The sequence below is a fragment of the Pelobates fuscus genome, chromosome 5 (genome assembly GCF_036172605.1).
Source record: "Pelobates fuscus isolate aPelFus1 chromosome 5, aPelFus1.pri, whole genome shotgun sequence".
In the NCBI taxonomy this organism is placed as follows: domain Eukaryota; kingdom Metazoa; phylum Chordata; class Amphibia; order Anura; family Pelobatidae; genus Pelobates; species Pelobates fuscus.
In genome coordinates, this window is record NC_086321.1 from 340,241,849 (window position 1) to 340,259,782 (window position 17,934).

Consider the following 17,934-nt stretch of genomic DNA (forward strand, 5'->3'; position numbering starts at 1 on the left):
GTATTTAGCCATAGCATGTTACTATATATAAAATAAGGTTGATAAGCATAGGAGACGTTGACAATATGTTATGACGACCCTATCCTGTACAACTCTTGAAAGTCTCCCTCTTTTTTCTGTACCCCTATAATCACATGCCTCAACAAAAATAAAGAATTAAAAAAAAAAAAACGTTATCAAGGCCGAAATATGTAGACGTGTGGTAGTGTTGCTGATCCTTCTTGCTCTACATCACAGTGGTGTTTACTTGCCTACATGGTGCTGTGAGTTTACCTTACATATTGTTCTAACCCTACGGGGTCAAGTGCCTTGTGGATGCCCTTCATTTCTATTATTTGCATATTGGCATGTCCTTCCTTCTGGACGTCGGAGCTGTTAATACCCAGATTGTTATTTTACATGCTGCCTGTGTTCTATTCTTTGTCACTCATGTTTAATTTTTCTGAGAATTCCATTATTTAGATTTAACTTTGCAACTGAAAGCACTTTACCCTTCCTAGAAAAAAAAAAAAATCACCGTCCTACTTACAAGATTTAAAATGTCAGGATGGCTTAATCTCATAAATAACTAAATGTACCATTGTGAGACTATATAAAATGGAATACTGTAGCGTGCTCACCGAGTGACCAATGCATTTAGTTATATGATGGAACAATGAATTGGTATCTTTTGGGAATGACGAGCATATGTACGCCGCTACTGGTCACAGGGCTATGTAAAAGCTAACATGGCTATTTCCCATTTTGGAAATTAAGGTGAAGGTAGTATAACCAGATATTCCAAATATCAAAACATATTGGAATTAGAACATCCAGCCTGAGTGAAAGAGTCTTTCTAATTTATTACTCTCTGTGTTTGTTTTTTTTTTTTTTTTTTTATGATACAGCGGAAGTGCAGAGTGAGATTGAACGTATATTTGAGTTGGCCCGGACACTCCAACTAGTTGCCCTTGATGCTGACACAATCAACCATCCCACTCAACTTGCCAAAACTTCACTTGCGCCAATTATTGTTTATATTAAGATTACTTCCCCCAAGGTAAGTATTGCAAGAGCAGTGATAAAAGTATAGAAGGTATAAAAGACACACAATGGAGTAGAGAGAAAAGAAACAGACTTTCCTAATTCGACATGGTAATGGACAAATTACAAAGTGTGTAATGACAATATTGTACATATGATATTGAGTATATGTTTTGTAGTTTCCAGTTGTTTTTTTACTTTGTTTTACTTGATTCTTTTCTCCTACTCACCAGTCATGCAACTTTATACCTTCAACACTTTAACTTTGTGGTCTTTACTCTCTCTCTCTCTCTCCCATGTATCATTCTGACCTACCCATTTCCTCCTTCCTTACTTTCCTTCTATACACATTATCTGCCAAGTCACACCTTTGTTTCCTCTCTAGGTATTACATAGATTAATAAAATCCAGAGGAAAGTCCCAAGCAAAGCATCTCAATGTACAGATGGTGGCAGCTGACAAACTGGCTCAGTGTCCCCCGGTGAGTGCTTTTGATGATATGATAGAACTCGGTGGAATATATATTTATAGAAAAGCTTCATATTATCAAGTGTGCTTTTCATAAAACTTAAAAAGAATAAGCTCTATATTAATCTGATATTTCTTTTTTCTTATTTGTGCTCTTCTGGAATGCCTACCTAGAAATATAATCAGATGGAATGAAAAAGATAAATGATGAAATTCTGAATAAAGGGCAATTTGCTTGTTAATACTAGTCATGTTATTGGGGTGTAGCCACAAAGGTCAATTGAAGGCAGTTTTTGAGGTTGGTTAAAGATAGATGCTTAATGCCAGTGTATATTCTATTTATTCAGTTTATACTCCTTAAAATTGTCAGTTGTCAAGTAATGAATTCTAAGATTGCTGTATAATAAAAAAAAATGAATCCGTGGTAACAGTATGATGCCAGCACGCAAAAACCTGAACAAAATGGTTGGAGGAACCATGGAGCCCTGACTAAAGCTTCGTCATCCCCAACACTTTTTCCATCATAGTGCAGAGCAAAAATTGAGAGAGAGGGTCCACAGATCATTTACTAACCCGGAAGTTGATACATGCTCCTGCCTAGCAGAGTGCCCTGTTTCCAGAAGGATATGAGTTACTAAAACTGAAAGAGAACGTCTTCTCTTTTCCCCATGTAATTTTGTGAGAAAAAAATAATACAAAAAAAACAGGAGTGGGTTTATTTTTATTTACAATGTTAAATGATGCCTTATGATGCCATGTACTCTGAGAAGTTGAATATTTAAGCTAATCTTCTCTCTTCTGCAGGAAATGTTTGACATCATCCTAGATGAGAACCAGTTGGAGGATGCCTGTGAACACCTGGCAGAATATCTAGAAGCTTACTGGAAGGCCACCCATCCTCCTAGCATCAACCCACCCAATCCACTGCTCAACCGTACCCTGGCCACAGCTGCCCTGGCCTCCAGCCCTGCACCCGTCTCCAACCTCCAGGTGCAAGTGCTCACCTCACTCAAACAGAATCTAGGCTTATGGGGGGGTCGTGGGGAGACTGGAACACCCACCAGAGTGGATGAGGATACAGTGTAACTTGGCTTTAGGAAGCTGCAGGGTACCACACTGCAACATTTTCCTATCTTTTACACGTTCTGCTTACCTGCCCTAATTAATGAAGCCATTAATACTCTGGCAACAGTAATACTAATAAAATGATGTTCTGTGCATTACGTTAGTAATGAAGGGATTGCTGGAGTGGTACTCTGCAGATCCCTAGCATTCATTGAACCATCAAAGTGGCATACACATCTTTCCATTATCACTGTCACAGTGTTTGGTGGTGAGCTTCCTTGTCATATTTCCACCCCATCTTCTTTTCACCTCCCCCACCCAATCAGATTAAATTGGACATCTTTCAAAGTCTTCTTTCCATCTGTCTGTCACTTCTGTGTTCCCCCTTTATCCATGGCATTGCCAGCTGCAACTAGGGTAATGGGTTGGCAGGTAATAAATTGGGGGAAGACACACTTCATAAACTTAGTAACCTCTCTCTGAATGAGAGTGTGCTGTGCCCCAAAAATATAACTTATATTTTCATTCTTTTGTGATAATAATTTTTTTTTTTTTACATTTCTGTTTTACTTTTGTGTTTGTATCTAGTAAAATTATAATAATTTACTCTTGCTTTTAACTAAAGAGATATGGTCGAATTTATCCAAAATCTGCAGAAATATTTAGATTGCAAAAATACATCTGCTAGGGATAAGGACACCCTGACCCAACCACATGGTTGATTTGCAACATGTGTGTTCTAAAGTCTTATTTCCACTTAAAGGGGCAGTTAATTACAGTGGTTATGGTTCTATAAGTGATACCGTTTTTAGTTTTTTTTTGTAATATTATTTGTAAGTGGTTTACAAAAATAGGCTTCCCTAGTGCAGCCCCTCTCCAGTTGCACTGATAATGAAGAAACTACACTTCCACTTTTTCAGTGTCATTCTGTTCTGCACGGCAGTATTAGGCTGAGTGTGCTGGAAGAGGATTAGCCCAGTGCTCTTACCCTATCATAGCCTTAAAGAAACATAACTACCGTAATTCATGGGGTGTAGTGCATAGAGTGCCCCTTTAATTTGGGACAATTACAAATTGTTTTTTTTTTTCTAAACGGAATCTAATATTTATAGGGTTTATATAAATTTCCTACCTAAAGCCCTTATCCGGGGACATATATTTATATTTTAATTAAACTGACAAATTACGTGTAAAGTTTTAGTTTATATACTGTGACTATTCATAAAGATTTCAGCAATTAAATATTTGACTTTTCTTTTTCTGCCAGATTTCTATGGTTTCATTAGGATAGAAAGGTCAGCCTTATAATAGGAGCTTTATATTTAAGGCTGTGCTGCTGCATAAATGCATTTTACCTCTCACAGGGCCAGTCACTAAAGCTTAAAAAAACACTGTGGAGATCTGACAGGAGAATTGTAAATTAGGACAAATTGGTCAAGCTTGAAAATTAGCTGAGCTCATATTAGAGATTGTTAATTTTCGTGGTAGATCTTCACATATTTTTTTGTGAACTGTCTTTCCACAATTTGTACCCCCATGTACCATTCCCTGGTACCCCCATCTTACCCGGATCCCTGCCTCCATTACCAAGTGTGGAGTGTTGGAAGTTCCTAAGCAGGAATCTCTGGTAGCTCTCATAAGCGAAGCCCTGCAGTCAGCCCTACACAGGAGGGCAAACAGATGTTCCATCTTAGGCAGGAAGCACTAGGTAATAAGACAAACAGTTCAAAAACAGTTTGACTACTTTCAGTGAGGTAGTGCCAGGGTACTTGGAGTTTTCCTTTGAAATAAGCCTAAATATTGAAACCTGGCATTTAGCTCATGTCTTTTAAACACCTGGACTAACAACCGGTTAAGATGAACACCAAAACTTCAGTTCAGTTTTTAGTTTCACACTTGTATAAAACGAGACAAGAAAAAAGCACAAAGAAAATGTGAATGGTAAGTGCGTGTGTACCCATACAATAGTACTTATCTGCACAATCTGAAGTGGTGATTGCTTGCTGTTAATGATTACCTAACACCAATTGGCAGATTTTCCTATTCAGAATTCTGTTTCTATACGCAGACATTGCCATTTGTTTGTGGAAACTCTCAATGGTGTAGACGGTTTTATAATTCCTAAAAACTATCACTGGGAGAAAAGAGAAAATAATATTGTAGGCTCTCCGCAGCCCCGGACCTTTATTTCCGCGGTATATTCATAACAAATATATTAATTGGATAGATTTATAAAACCAGCCTCCAACACATCATGTTGCTCTTCTAACATCTCACAACATGCCACCATTTTAATGCAATCCGCATTCATCTATCACATCCATGAAACTCATAAACATGCTTACCATCAGTTGACTATCTGGATCTGCTTTTAGGTATTTGGAAGACGGCCGGCTAGGACAATACTAACCCATGTATATAATTGGAGTTACTGTGATAATGACCGGACAGCGTTATGTACTAAATTAAGCATTGTCAAGAATTCAAAGTGTTTTTTTTTTTTTTAATGTATTTAACATTTAATGCCAAAATAGCCAAACTGGATACATTCTCCAAGTCATCTATGCTACCAGTTCGGCTACATTGGCCTTTAATTTGAAATTCACTTTGAATTTCCGACAGTGTTTAGTATAGTAACTAGCCCAGAGAGAGTGGTTTTCAGTGGTGGGAACAGAGAGAGCTTTGAGGAAATATTCAGTGCATGAATCATGATGGATAGTAAAGAACTAGGCCAATGCAATAAATAAAATGTATGTTCGCCCTGCTCATAGTGTTGCAATTTAAAATGTATATGGATAAAATGGTGAATTCTGGTGTTTATTCACTGTGCTATCAGGATCAACAGAACTTGTTTTCTTAGATTAAACACTATACTTAACCCAGCCCGGGTCTCTGATGTTCAGACAGTCCCGCAGCCACCATATTTGTAGTTTAGAATTCGGTGTTAAAGCTGTTGAGATATAAGCTGCCGTTTTAACCCCTTCAGAACAGATGATGATCTATCCAACAAAAATGTGGTCTTAAAGTAACCTCGTAGGAATACATTGGGAAAATCTCAGGGTCATTCTTTAAAGAGTGATTTGTTGTGAATTCAAAGGGAGTTTAAAATGTTATATTACAATAACCTGATAATTTACACTTTATGGAATAACCATTTTAGGTATGTTTATTTACCAAACCTGCATGCAGATTCCCAAGTAACAGAAGGCTTTATTAGCTAATCAATGAGTTTGACAAAATATTAGCCAAGTTGTACTTTTTTCCAATTTGTTGATTTCCTCAAATTGTTTAACCTGTTTGTCAGTATGTGTGTCAATTCGCTCAAACAGTAAATTGTGGTTTACTAACAAGTGAATTGAAAAGTTTAGGGCAAAATAGTACATGTATGGGAAATTTCCAAATGTGGCAGATTGGACAATGTGGCTATTTTGGCCTCAATACTGCCCGTCTCTTGATAGGTCACCATTAGTCATTGTTTTGGAAATCAAAAAATGTTTTTGAATATGTAAAAGAGAAAAGAATTACCCGAGACGTTACATATCTGGGAAACATTACTGAATGATCAGAAATCAAATTGAAAATATGAATACATTACCATGGATTATTCCTTATGTTTGTTTTTTGTGGTTGTATAATTGAATGTCTCTGCTTGTCTTTGCTTACTAACTTGATTTGAGTATGTGCATGAATCTAACTGGTGTGCTTTTGTCTCTGCGTGCTTTGTCTATGTTACTAACTAGGGTCCATATTTGGTTCATGGGGAGCTGAGGACAGACAGAGCTGATCGGACAGGTGTATACGAGGGGCAGCTACGGAGGGGTCAGATGGGCTCCCGTGTCCTCTCCCGACATGACACACTGGAGTCTGAGACACAAGGCAGCAGGGACTCTGCCTACACGGAGCCAGGAGATTCCTGCATGGACATAGAGACTGACCCTTATGAGGATCCAGAGCCCAAAAGCCACGGGGGCAACTTCCAGGGTGGAGATCATGGTCGGCTCCAACGTCAAGGTTCTTGGGAGGAGCTAGGTCCAGATCAGGAGAATCTGCAACAGAGGAGAAGAAGAGAATCTCCCAGGCCCCAGGGAAAGGGCAGAGAGCAGTACTGGCACGAGGGGGAAGGCAGAAATAGGGGTCAGATGGACAGTTGGGGACGAGATGTATGCATTCGTTAATCGGCACTTCATTATTAGATCTGGAATTAAAGGGAAGGGGTATCAGATACATCTGTGGTTTTCACACTTCAGCTCCAATGATAAGACACTTTTATCAACCTACAGCTTCATGGCAAAATTAATCTCCGTTAACACACTCTTTTTGCACAGATCTCTCACATGTCTCTCTTATCACTTCATACACACATCTCTTTCTAAAGCTTGACTGCCACCTAGCTCTGTCTTATCAATCTCTCAGCACCTCAGGGCTCTTACACATAAGTGTCTGACCTTTCCTGCCTAATCAACACTGCCACCTGGACTGACACGGCCCTGTGACCATATTGGTCATCAATACTGAACCTTGACCTCAGTGTGTCATTTATTTCCCTTTTCACACAGCTATAACAACACTTTAGGTACACCACTACTGAACTGAGATCTGTTCTTTCACAGTGCCGTGACACTTCTCTCTGATTCGGCGCTAGAACATATGGACAGTACCCAAAATACCCTGCTCTAGAACCTCCCCAATGCATAAAGGCTGTCCCGACTTACCTCTTACACTATCCCAGCATTCTACCCACTGCAATAGCACTGCCTTCTTGTTCACACACTGCCCACTGACCACACTGCCCTAAGACCAACTGTCCGCAACTTCCCTCTCCCTACTTGTCTGTATTACTGCCTCACTGCACTGACCTCCTTCTCCAAACTTGAGTGGGAGGGATATAAGTCTAAACACAAGCAGATATTTGACCCTGAGATTCCTAATCCCACTGCAACCCCTATAAGAATGTGCAACCAGGCCTACCTTGACCTGAGAACTATAGGGGTGAGTATAGGGCCTTAAGAATTTTTGGACTCCATGTGCCATAGACACAGGTTTGGGCATGAAGACATAGCATACCCCGAATGTATTAGCCCCTCTATGTAAGAGAGGCCTGAAATACTGGACACTGAAGAACTGGCCGCAGATCTGGAGCCAAGATGGTAAAATTTTTACCAATGTAATGCTGTAAAGCCAGGGTGTACAGTAAAAGGAATGCCTGATGTATACGTTGTGCCTGCATATACCGATATTTCTGCCTGCATTTTTTATTCTCCATATTCATTTTTACTCGTGTATTCCTTATTGTTAGTACTCAAGGGGTACAAAGTTAATGAATCCACTTCCTCGTGGGAAAAGGCATTCCTTGCTTAATATATAACTGTTCCCTTTTATTCATTTAGAGCTAATTTGGAAATGATTGTCAGTTTAACCTAATATCCAACGCCAATGTGGGATGTTTGTTACTTGCACCCGGATGTCCTGGGTGTCTCATAGTTTTGTATGTGTTTTTGACATATTCTGGTGTATCAGATCACATTTACTATACAAACAAATGTAAAGAAACGATTGCACAATACCTCACAGCCTGCTTACACACAAATAAATGTATTTGGAGGAATGCCTGTTTAAATGCCTCCAGCCAGCCATAATTTAGAATCAGGGCACTTCACTCCCCAGCTTTTGGCTTTCTGGGTGAACGAAAACAAGAGGGCTGCACTCACCTGAAGACAAATACATTATAAGGGTGCTGCTTGGGACAATTTTTACAACATACAAGATCCAGCGCACTCACTCATTCACTAAACCCCAATTTCACAGCTCACATAATGTAATAGTTTTTTTGTAAGTTTTTTTTTTAAACACCTAAATAGACAAAAATAATTACAGTATATGATCATACATTATTACATAAGCCTGGCAAAACGCAATATATAAAGGATATATAGTTTTTGTGTTTACATTACATTGATGGTTATATGGATTGGAGAACATGGACCTTTAGAGATATGTTATCCACTGAAAGATCAGATCATACATGACCAGTGGCTGACATTGAAAACAGATTATAAAGCATTGCATAAATGATGATATTATGTTACTAAACATACACTTAAAAACAATATAAACACAACTGAAAGTAACGGTATGAGTTTAGATGTGTTAAAGTGAACTTGTAAATCTCAAACTGTGTGAATGACAAGGTCACCCTAAGGTGGTTATATCTTTAATCTATACATTGTGCTGGCTTGTGTTTAGATTAAAGGATCACTATAGTGTCAGGAAAACAAAGCCGGTTTCCTGACACTATGTAATCCTTGGGGGACCCTCACCCTTTTCAATGCTTTCCTATGAACGTTTTGCACGCCTGATGCGAAGTTTGCATCCACCGTCGCAGAAGTGCCTCTAGCGGCTGTCAGGAAGACAGCTACTAGAGGTTGGATTAACCCTGCTATGTAAACATAGCAGTTTCTCTGAAACTGCTATGTTTACATGTGACGGGTTAAAACCTGAGGGACCTGGCACCCAGACCACTTCATTGAGCTGAAGTGGTCTGGGTGACTATAATGTCCCTTTAAACAATTTACTAATCAGAAGACCACTTTCTCATAATCCAAGATGGCGGCTGCAAATGGATTATAGCTTTATTGGTCCATGAACAGCCATCCCTTTCCCAAAGGAGACACAAAAAAGAAGGGGGGGGGGGTGGATCCAACAGGAAGCACATTAGTTCCAAGATTTACATCTTTGGCATGTTCACACGCTGAATTCTCCCGGAGGTTAGTTTGTGATCACTGCTTTTAAATGGTTCCTTCACAAACTGAATTCCAGGCCCAGTACCCATTTTTACTGGGACAGGAGCCCAACACTCAGTACTGTCTGGCAAGAATTGAACAGCCCACTTTGCCTTCTTTGAAATAAAATGAATACATGGATTTGCCAGCAATTTGGATAACACAGTGTATTTTCTATTTGCAGTAGTCGGTGGGTTGTTTTTCATGACAAGTGCACGTTAAGTTTAATTTGATCGATACAATGTGATCTGCTGCTCATTGTTAATTAAGTATAATGGCAATTGCCATAGCTCATTGCATTTCCAACATTGCCAGTGAGATTATTTATATTTATACACACACAATGATAAAATCCTTATTTAGAAATACATCAGGATTAGTTCATACCACAGGCTTCCTCATTTTGATTGTTATAATTAAAATACTTTCGTCTCTTTTGAAAGAGAGATTGATTAGCATGTGTATTAATCATTCAGTTGATTATATATGAATTCTATGTTATATAATCCACACATGTTCTATAAAAGATGCTGCACAATGCCGTAATGTATTTGAGAATGCCACTGGAGTGTGATTTTTTTATTTAGGTGCTATATATTATGAGAAGCATTCAGTAATTCAAGGTAAATATCAGTGAAAACATGTTATTTTTCATTTTAGAAGCCAGGCGTTAGTTATCCAGCTATATAAGTACCATCGCCGGTAGCTAATACTCGGCTCTTATTGGTGATGCTGCCAATCATTTTAACAACAACTGGAGAGCCAAAGGCCATCCATTATTTTCATATACCAAGTCTGAAAGGGACACTATAGATACCAAAACGACTTTAGCTTAATTAAGCAGTTTTGGTGTATAGATCATGCCCCTAGAGTCTTTTGGTAAATTATCTGCCATTTAGGAGTAGAATCACTTTGTTTATGCAGCCCAAGCCACACCTCTCTGCATGTTACTTATACACCCTTCCTAAGCACTTCTAAATGTTTAAACTTCTTTTATTGCATATTTTGTTTAATTTGGAATGTCTTTTCTACTCTAATAGCCTTTTACACCCTGCAGGAGTCTCCGGTATATGATTAAAGTTAAAATTGCAGAGCAGGAGAGGAAACAATTATAAAGCAAGTTAACATCTGATTGAAAATGAACCCATTTTCATTCATGTGGGCTGTGTGAGTCTCAGCCAGGGAGGTGTGGCTAGTGCTACATACACAGAAACCAAAGTGAATCAACTCCCAAATCATAGAAAACTGAACAGTGACACTGCAGGGGCATAATCTATACACTAAAACTGCTTTATTAAGCCAAAGTTGATTTGATGTCTATAGTATCAATTTAAATCTGCCCTGAACTGACAGTCTATTATTTTAGTCACAGTTATATTGATCATTTTCTGATTAATTCATAAATCAAATCCCACTAAGAACTTTAAAAAAATAAATAAATAATATATATGAAACATTAACATTGAATTTTAATTCCATCTAGGCTTCTTTGACCAAAATATTGCACAACGTTATAATGAATAAATAATGAATCCGTTAATCCAGAAATGAAATAAATAAAAATAAGAGTAACAGAACTGTGTGATTTAGATAGAGCTCAAAATTTCCACTTGCCCACTAGCCATTGGCGAGTGTGCAGTGGTGTGTAACTTTTAAGGTCTGGCTAGTAGAGTAGGACTTTAAATGTTAAACCCTGCATAAAACAGTATTATTTCCACCTCTAGTTCGAAAACTACAAAGAAATACATAACAGTAAATTTTATTTTAAGATGCTCTGCAGTATTTCAATTAAAAACGTGTAGACCTGGATTCTTTGAATTTGATTGAAATCTTTGTAATACTTTCTGAACTTCGTGATGTTATATTTTATTTATATACTTTTCAGCTAAGAATAATTATAAATATCTGCCTGCAGGCAAAAGTTCAGCTCTGGGACTTTAATGTTATATATTTCCTGCATCATCATTACTTATGAGAATACCTGATTAACAGGAATCTACATGAAAGCATGATGTCACCTTGAATACCTGGTTCCCTTACAAAGTATTTGTGTGTGGTCTTTAGATGCCTCTAAAGTCATTTTCACCAGCTGCAGAAATGTTGTTGTTTTTTCTAATCAAAGGTACCAGGTACCCACGACAGACATATGTTAATAAAGTACCTGAACTTGCCAGGGGAGAGGCTATTCAGGGTTATTAACTAAAGTGAGAATTTAAAATGGATTTCAAACTTAAGGTCAAAGTATCCAAACTGGAGAAATTCTCTAACACAGCTTTCAGTTCGGCTACTCTGGTCTTAAAGGACCACTATAGTGCCAGGAAAACATACTCGTTTTCCTGGCACTATAGTGCCCTGAGGGTGCCCCCACCCTCAGGGTGCCCCTCCCGCTGGGCTGGATGGAGAGGAAGGGGTTAAACTTACCTCTTTCTCCAGCGCTGGGCGGGGAGCTCTCCTCCTCTTCTCCTCCTCTTCGGCTGAATGTGCATGTGCGGCAAGAGCCGGCACGCATTCAGCCAGTCTAATAGGAGAGCATTTACAATGCTTTCCTATGGACGCTGGCGTCTTCTCACTGTGATTTTCAGACAGCCACTAGAGGCTGGATTAACCCCAAATATAAACATAGCAGTTTCTCTGAAACTGCTATGTTTATAGAAAAAAGGGTTAACCCTAGATGGACCAGGCACCCAGACCACTTCATGAAGCTGAAGTGGTCTGGGTGCCTGTCCTAAGGGAACAAGCATGTATTCCTGACCCTATAGTATTAAAACCACCATCTAGCCCTCCTGATCCCCATCTCCCCCCAAATATAGTAAAATCTTACATGTATTCAAGTTTGCAGCTACTGCATCTACCCCTTATCTGCCTGCTTGGCTGGCATCATCAGAAGTGGAGGAGGAGGAGTGGCCATCTGAGGAATGGCCAGTGGAATTATCACTAGGCTGTAATGTAAACACTGCATTTTCTCTGTAAAGACAACAGTGTTTGTCTTCAGGCCTTTTGCAGTAATGATTCTACTCATCAGAACAAAAACACTAAGCAACTCCGGCCCCCCAGATGTTGCTGAACTACAACTCCCATGATTCTCTGGCTATCTATGTAATTCAAATAATCATGGGAGTTGTAGTTCAGCAACATCTAGGGGGGGGGGGGGGGGGCGGAGTTTGAGGACCGCTGCAATAAGCTGTAGTTATTCTGGTGACTATATTGTCCCTTTAAATTTGAAATTCACTTTGAACTTCAGTCAAAAACATTTTTGGGAGTTATCAACAAACAACAGCTAGAAGGAGATGTTGCTGCTGCTTGGGGATAATGGGAGTCATAGTGAGTCAACAATTATAAAACCACATAGGGTTATAGTTTAAAAGAAAAAAAAATTCTGTTTTATGTTAAACTTACTTCTGTAGCATTTTTTAATTCTGAGGATAAGTGATAGGAAAGATCTGCATGTGTTGCTTTACTCCTTCATGACGTATGAAGCGCCAGGATTGTCCTAACATACGCTTTGCCTGTCGCCGTGTGTCCTGAAGGGGTTAACAGTATTTTCCCCAAAAACTGCCACGTAAGTATTTTAGAAAAATAAGTTAGCTGATTGTGCAGTCTTGGTTTGATTTTGCCGATATTGTGAACATTTTAACCACACAGCAAAATGAACCGTGGCAGGAAAGGTTAACCATCTTTTAACAATGATTTTAAATAACTTTTTTTTTCCATTCAATTAACTGAAAATTACCTCATAGCCTAATGTCACTTCCTGTTTACTGCAGCTTTAAGCAGTAATAGTTCAGGTAGCTCACAATGAAATACAATTAGCATTGCTTCCTGAAGTGCTTTTGTATGCCTGGAGTATATTATTTTTTTTTTACAGTTTATAAAAGTTCTATTGTTATATTCTATTACTATTGAAATTGGCGATTTTATAAATCACCACCACAACACCTCCCAGCTACCAGACAGAGCCCTCTTCCCTTAGATCCACAGACACCATCTCCCACTTACAAACTTCTGGTACCTCTCCTGAGCTAAGCGCTATAGTGCAGAGCTAGCTTATTGACTGATCTCTCTCTGCTAATGAGCAAGGCCCTGGCACCATAACCACTACTATGCACTGTAGCGGTTAAGCGCTTAAAAGAGTGTCCCTTTAACTTTTTTTATTTTAACAATAGGGTCCCTGTGTTTAAAATAAGTAAAAAAAGGAACAACTTAATGTTAAAAATAGATAGATTTTGTTGTTAGAGTGTCTACATGGCTGTTGTACTTTATAAGTTCTGCAATGCTGGACGGTAATGGGTAAAATCTTGCAATAAGGGGTTTTTCATTAAACTGGAAATTGCATAATTTAGGCCAAAAATAGCCTGACTAGAACAACTCAGTTACTTTCCCCATCCACTATGCATATATCTTAAAGATAGAATTTGTATGAAAAACTCTTATTGACTGTGTTGAAATACCTACCCAGTCAAAAGATATACCGAGACAAAGTAGGGGCAACTGTATCTCAGTATTTTTCCTCCTCTTGACATTAAGACGGAGTCACCTTTTGTCAAGCTTGTTATGTCCCCCAGCTGTCACCAGTGAGGGCTGTAGGGAAAAGGTTCTGTTTATTGAGGATCCACCATAGTACTCAGTGCTGTACTGTTATGCATGTATCCACGAGAGTCCAGTGCTGACTTCGGCTCATGGTAACTGAGGAGCCAGGTGCTGAAGAGGATGTGACTAATCAAGATGGCGGTGCCTGTAAGGGACAGGTTCAGGAAGTAAAACTCACCTGCCCCTGGATATTCAGCGACAATGTCCCCACCAGGGGTATTTGTTTATTATGCAAATACCCCAGACGGTGACAACGCCACTTTAAAGGAACGCTATAGCCGAGGGAAAAAAACATGTCTTCCTACTTCTATATTGTTCTTCTGTTTAGATTACCGCCCCCCCCCCCTTTAAAAATTTTTTTTCCTTTTACCCTCCATGTAGCCCTCTCTGCAGTTGTCTTTATAATGCCTCTTGTTGAGCCAGCTTGTCTGAGATTATCAAAACTGATGATCTAAGCCAATCCAGAGCGAGGCAAAATGCCAAAGTTGCGCCAATCAAATGTTCTCTAGTAGAGTATGACTCGGTTATTTAGAATATGCTCCTCTAGTGACTGGTGGGAACAGAGCCACTGGTGGTGTACTAAACCCTGCAATCATAACATTGCCATATCTACTAAATAGTAATGTTTTACAGTGCAGGTTAAAAATGACCGGAACACTGCACCCAGACCACGTCATTGAGATGAAGTGGTCTGGGTGTTTTAGTGTATTTCCCTTGTCAATTCTCAGTTTAGCGAGTAAGCCCCAAACAGGATATTTTCAATAAATAGAGAGTTTGCTGCTGTTGCAAATGTCTGGTAACTGATAGAATATAAATTGTTGCAGGCTGTTTTGTAGAACGTTCATTCCACTGTTATGAGATCATCGCTATACTAGTATTGCATCTGACAGTGTCCTGTAAAACAGGTTCTGCTTACACTTATCATAGATCTGGTAGAATAAATGTAATCATTTTTTTGCAGAGAAAAAAAACACCGGGTGAAACATTCACAATATACTATATATACTAAATATTAAAAGGAGAATTCAATGTGAATTTAAACAGAAAATGATTATTAGGTCATTTGCTGTCTCCCGGTCTCCCGCGCCGAGGAGAGTAGGCGGAGCCTGACCAGCGCAGAGGGACATCGGCGCTGGACTCCGGTAAGTCACTGAAGGGGTATTAACGTCTTCATCAACTTGGGATGGGGGGTGGGACGGAGAGGGGCACTACAGGGTCCTGCAGGGCCAGGAAAACTAATATATTTTCCTGGCACTGGAGAGTTCCTTTTAAGTACGTGAAAATGCAGCAAGATAAGTATTGATTACATTGACAGGGCTGTTCGGTCAAATGTAAATTATTAGTGAAGTCAAAGTGAATTTCAAATTGTATTTTCAAATAGTCAAACTTGAATTCCTGACAGTTTTAATATTACTGAATAACCTTTTCACTCATTCTATCTAGACACATAATATTATAAAGAGACACTACACATTTAACAAATATAAAGCCTTTGAATATAAAGCCTATAAGTACAATATGATACAAATGTTATGATATAACGTACAGAATGCAGGTGAGATCATGAATGGGCAGCTGTGTAAATGTGAATTCATGCAGTGTGTCATATAATGGCAACATTATAACATAATAATGGCTACATTTAGACAGATGGCTGAGAAGCAGCACTCTCACCTGAATGCGATGTCATGAAAAGCTGACCGTTACACAGCCAGATCCCATCTGTCCATCAATCCCTAAAATTTAACTCAAAGAAACATTTGCTCGGTACAGCAGAGCTACATAAATCTCTTTTTCAATGGACAGTAAAGTCGTAAAAGAATAGTTGCTAATTTCACTGTCATATCAAAATATGTGCTGTTACTCGAACAAGTCTGCTATATTCTCCTACTGATGTATAAAGTCATTTCACTATGCAACGATGCCTCTGCGTGTCACACGTCTGACTGTATTTACAAAAACATTTGTTTTTGTGGCTTCGTATTACTAATGAAATGTTATGATAAATGTTAAATGTCTTATATTGCTAATGTAGCAGACATGTCAAAGTAACAACACATAGCTATATGACCATTAATAAAGGCATTGCTTTTTTTGCCCATGCTAAGTTATACTGTATGTCGTATTATTATAGCCATTTATATAGCGCCAACATATTCCGTAGCGCTTTACAATATTACGAGAGTGGGGATTTAACTATAAATAGGACAATTACAAGAAAACTTACAGGAACGATAGGTTGAAGAGGACCCTGCTCAAACGAGCTTACAGTCTATAGGATCACTGCTATATTGGTATGAGTTATATACATGCAATGTTAAATGCTTTAGGATTTAATAACATCTATGAACAGTTTACATTTAAATATTTTATGAAATATCAGGGTCAGTCTGCTATTAGTAGCTAAGTGTTCAAATGTCTCTCAGAACGGTTTTTTAAATATTTCAGTTTAAAAAGCCTTTTTTGCCAATAGTATTACAGATATATTCTCGGAACATCGACTTAATCTTGTGTGTGTACAAATGTAAGCCTGACTGAGCTATGCTCGCCACCTCTTGAACCCTGTCTAATTTGTTTCAGTCTCATGATTAAATTTAAAGAGCTGCGGACTATGTTGGCACTATATAAATTGATAGTAATAATAATAATATATTCACAATGCTGCTCAAATATTAACCATACTCTGCAGAACTTTATACATTTTATACATTTACACAGATATTATCACAACAGAAACATCTTTTTCAATATTGAACTGGTCTTCCAAATTTTTGGTCAAAAGAAGAATTGGAGAATTTTTAGATACAGTTTGATTTTTTTTTCCACTAAGTGTCAACTCACTTTTAGTATATAGTATTATTTATAGATAGCCAACATATTCTGCAGTGCTCTACAGTAGATCATAAGTTATATGTGCAAATATATAATAGGAATTTGATTTACTAACGGCAAAAAAAAAATGTACTAGTCCACCGTTGGCCTTATTCAAATGAAAATGGATATTAATGATCATATTTCTAATTTATAATCTGCTATATTTTCCTGCTCATCCGTGGTGAGTGGGACAGTAGAATTATATATATAACATAACACAGACAGAAAATAGCAAAACACTTTTAAAGGAACACTATAGACACTATAACCACTTCATGTCATTGAATTGGCTATGGTCGCTGGAGTCCCCTGGTACCTTCCCATAGTTCAGTGTTGAACTGTTCTTGATTAGTTTGACACCGACTGACGGCACCCAGCTTCCTGGCCCGCCTCAACCCCCTATTGAACTATTGCTAATGCAAAGTATAACTCGCCACTGGATATACCACAGTTAGGTCGAGTTTAAACAGCAGATACACACTGTTATTCACTGCTGCCGAACTCTGATCTGATTATTGCCAAAGTGACAGAGAAGGGCCAGGCTGCAGGTGATAGCATTCAATGTTAACCTGATTGAAAATGGTTTAACAATGAATAGTGGGACTTTACCAGCGGACTCCGTGAACCATAACCACTTCAATGAGATTAAATTGTTATGGTGCCTGGAGTGTCCCTTTAACAGTTAAAATTATAACAAACATAGTGCACTTATATGTATAACAACATTGCTTTTAAAATATGCAGGATGTTAGCGGTAAGACCTGTTTTGATATATACTCATGCAATGTACTATGTCTGTACCATAAGGTCTATATTCTGATTTCCCTTGCACCTTTTAATAGTGACACTCATGTTACTAGGTAGCAGTGTGTAGGCAGTAATTGAGTGCGTCCATTGTGATATTGGTTCATTTATCAATGAGTGTTCTAGCTGTTGTACACTGGTTGCCAATGGAAACTGCCTTGAAACCCAATAACTAACCATGGCAGGCGATGAGATTGGTATTAAAATGGGCGATAGTACTTTTAACAAGTTGTGAAGAAGTAAGGACATGAAATTTACATTACATAACACTAAACAATGTATTATTATATTTTTCCTTCAATAACTCATTGATGTATGTTACAGCTGCAGAACA

General features: G+C 38.4%; 1 protein-coding gene across 6 annotated transcripts in view; it reads left to right on the forward strand.

Annotated features, from left to right (window-relative positions):
* CACNB1 (calcium voltage-gated channel auxiliary subunit beta 1) overlaps nucleotides 1–9,791 on the forward strand; it is a 78,194-nt gene extending 68,403 nt beyond the window's left edge. For 2 of the 6 annotated variants that reach the window (XM_063455798.1, XM_063455797.1), the window contains exons 11-13: nucleotides 888–1,039; nucleotides 1,409–1,504; nucleotides 2,296–3,069. In XM_063455798.1, coding sequence (XP_063311868.1) covers nucleotides 888–1,039; nucleotides 1,409–1,504; nucleotides 2,296–2,577 — 530 coding nt within the window. In that variant the 3' untranslated portion in view covers nucleotides 2,578–3,069. Of the gene's footprint in view, nucleotides 1–887; nucleotides 1,040–1,408; nucleotides 1,505–2,295; nucleotides 3,070–6,296 lie in introns of those variants that run through there. The other 4 variants (XM_063455795.1, XM_063455793.1, XM_063455794.1 and 1 more) reach the window with 4 other exon arrangements.
* Nucleotides 9,792–17,934: the final 8,143 nt, after the last annotated feature.